Raw genomic sequence first — 2,165 nt, forward strand, 5'->3', positions numbered from 1 at the left:
CATGGAGGCGTGGTCATACACGGGACAGACCCTCCCACTCATTAAAATGACTGTATATGTACACAGCACCTGCTGCTGATATGCAAACTCTTGCAGTCACAGCTCTCTGATCGGCAAGCTTCATATGCTGCAAGTGTCCGCACAGTTCCAGGCACAGCACATCCACCTGTCCTGTCCGTCTATCTGTTTGTCTGTGTGCGTGCATTGTCCTGTGCCTGCTCATATCTGGTCCATAGACACCTGAACACCCCAGTGTCCGTTTCCTTTTCGTCTTTCCTCCATGTCTTTCCAAATGTCTTCCAATGCCCCCAGTTGGAGGAGCAGTGCCTCCAGCCAGACCGGAGAATACAAGCTGTCAGGGTCCAGGCTTCAGGCTCTGCGCTCTGGGATGGACATGTCAGCCTTGAGGTCCGCCATGGATTCCTCTCTGCCCACCATGCGCTCCGGAATGGACTCTCTGCTCCAGAACAACCACCAGGAAGCCATGCAGGAGCTCAACGAGAGGCTGGCCGGCTACCTGCAACGCGTCCGGGGGCTGGAGGAAGAGAACCACAAGCTGCAAGAGGAGATCGACGAGCTATCATCGCATAAGAACCTGGTGGCAAGGGACTGGAAGACGTACCAGGCGCCCCTTCGGCAGCTCCGGAAACAGGTAAGACAAAGCCATAATTGTGAGGTTGACCGTTGACCCCCCAACACTTGTGTTCTCAGCTGGGTCAAGGTCCAGAGGGGCAACGGGCATGGGTGAAAAGGGAATATTTGTGGGGGATCACAGAAGGTTTCTTTGGGAGCAATATGAGTGAGGCCCTCATGTGAGTTGATCTTCCATCCCAAGTAGACCACTTTGTGAAAACCACGTGACTATTAGGATGCCTCTGTAAGTGTGACCTATCATTGGTGTCAGTGGAAGGAATTGTGACCCATCATTGGTGTCAGTGGAAGGAATAGTGCCCCGTCATTGGTGTCAGTGGGAGGAATAGTTCCCCGTCATTGGTGTCAGTGGGAGGAATAGTTCCCCGTCATTGGTGTCAGTGGGAGGAATAGTTCCCCGTCATTGGTGTCAGTGGGAGGAATAGTGCCCCTCATTGGTGTCAGTGGAAGGAATAGTTCTCCATCATTGGTGTCAGTGGGAGGAATAGTGCCCCATCATTGGTGTCAGTGGGAGGAATAGTTCCCCATCATTGGTGTCAGTGGGAGGAATAGTTCCCCGTCATTGGTGTCAGTGGGAGGAATAGTTCCCCGTCATTGGTGTCAGTGGGAGGAATAGTAATTAAAATGACTGTATATGTACACAGCACCTGCTGCTGATATGCAAACTCTTGCAGTCACAGCTCTCTGATCGGCAAGCTTCATATGCTGCAAGTGTCCGCACAGTTCCAGGCACAGCACATCCACCTGTCCTGTCCGTCTATCTGTTTGTCTGTGTGCGTGCATTGTCCTGTGCCTGCTCATATCTGGTCCATAGACACCTGAACACCCCAGTGTCCGTTTCCTTTTCGTCTTTCCTCCATGTCTTTCCAAATGTCTTCCAATGCCCCCAGTTGGAGGAGCAGTGCCTCCAGCCAGACCGGAGAATACAAGCTGTCAGGGTCCAGGCTTCAGGCTCTGCGCTCTGGGATGGACATGTCAGCCTTGAGGTCCGCCATGGATTCCTCTCTGCCCACCATGCGCTCCGGAATGGACTCTCTGCTCCAGAACAACCACCAGGAAGCCATGCAGGAGCTCAACGAGAGGCTGGCCGGCTACCTGCAACGCGTCCGGGGGCTGGAGGAAGAGAACCACAAGCTGCAAGAGGAGATCGACGAGCTATCATCGCATAAGAACCTGGTGGCAAGGGACTGGAAGACGTACCAGGCGCCCCTTCGGCAGCTCCGGAAACAGGTAAGACAAAGCCATAATTGTGAGGTTGACCGTTGACCCCCCAACACTTGTGTTCTCAGCTGGGTCAAGGTCCAGAGGGGCAACGGGCATGGGTGAAAAGGGAATATTTGTGGGGGATCACAGAAGGTTTCTTTGGGAGCAATATGAGTGAGGCCCTCATGTGAGTTGATCTTCCATCCCAAGTAGACCACTTTGTGAAAACCACGTGACTATTAGGATGCCTCTGTAAGTGTGACCTATCATTGGTGTCAGTGGAAGGAATTGTGACCCATCATTGGTGTCAG

At 53.1% G+C, this 2,165-nt stretch overlaps 1 protein-coding gene across 2 annotated transcripts in view; it reads left to right on the forward strand.

Moving 5' to 3' along the window:
• The first annotated feature begins 254 nt into the window (after nucleotides 1-254).
• The window catches only part of LOC108783880 (keratin, type I cytoskeletal 18-like), a 20,410-nt gene continuing 18,499 nt past the window's right edge, over nucleotides 255-2,165 (forward strand). The window contains exon 1 of one of the 2 annotated variants that reach the window (XM_018552573.1): nucleotides 255-652. In XM_018552573.1, coding sequence (XP_018408075.1) covers nucleotides 281-652 — 372 coding nt within the window. In that variant the 5' untranslated portion in view covers nucleotides 255-280. Of the gene's footprint in view, nucleotides 653-1,483; nucleotides 1,882-2,165 lie in introns of those variants that run through there. The other variant, XM_018552572.1, reaches the window with a different exon arrangement.

The sequence above is a fragment of the Nanorana parkeri genome, unplaced genomic scaffold (assembly GCF_000935625.1).
Source record: "Nanorana parkeri isolate BGI_ZX_2015 unplaced genomic scaffold, ASM93562v1 scaffold92, whole genome shotgun sequence".
Classification (NCBI taxonomy): domain Eukaryota; kingdom Metazoa; phylum Chordata; class Amphibia; order Anura; family Dicroglossidae; genus Nanorana; species Nanorana parkeri.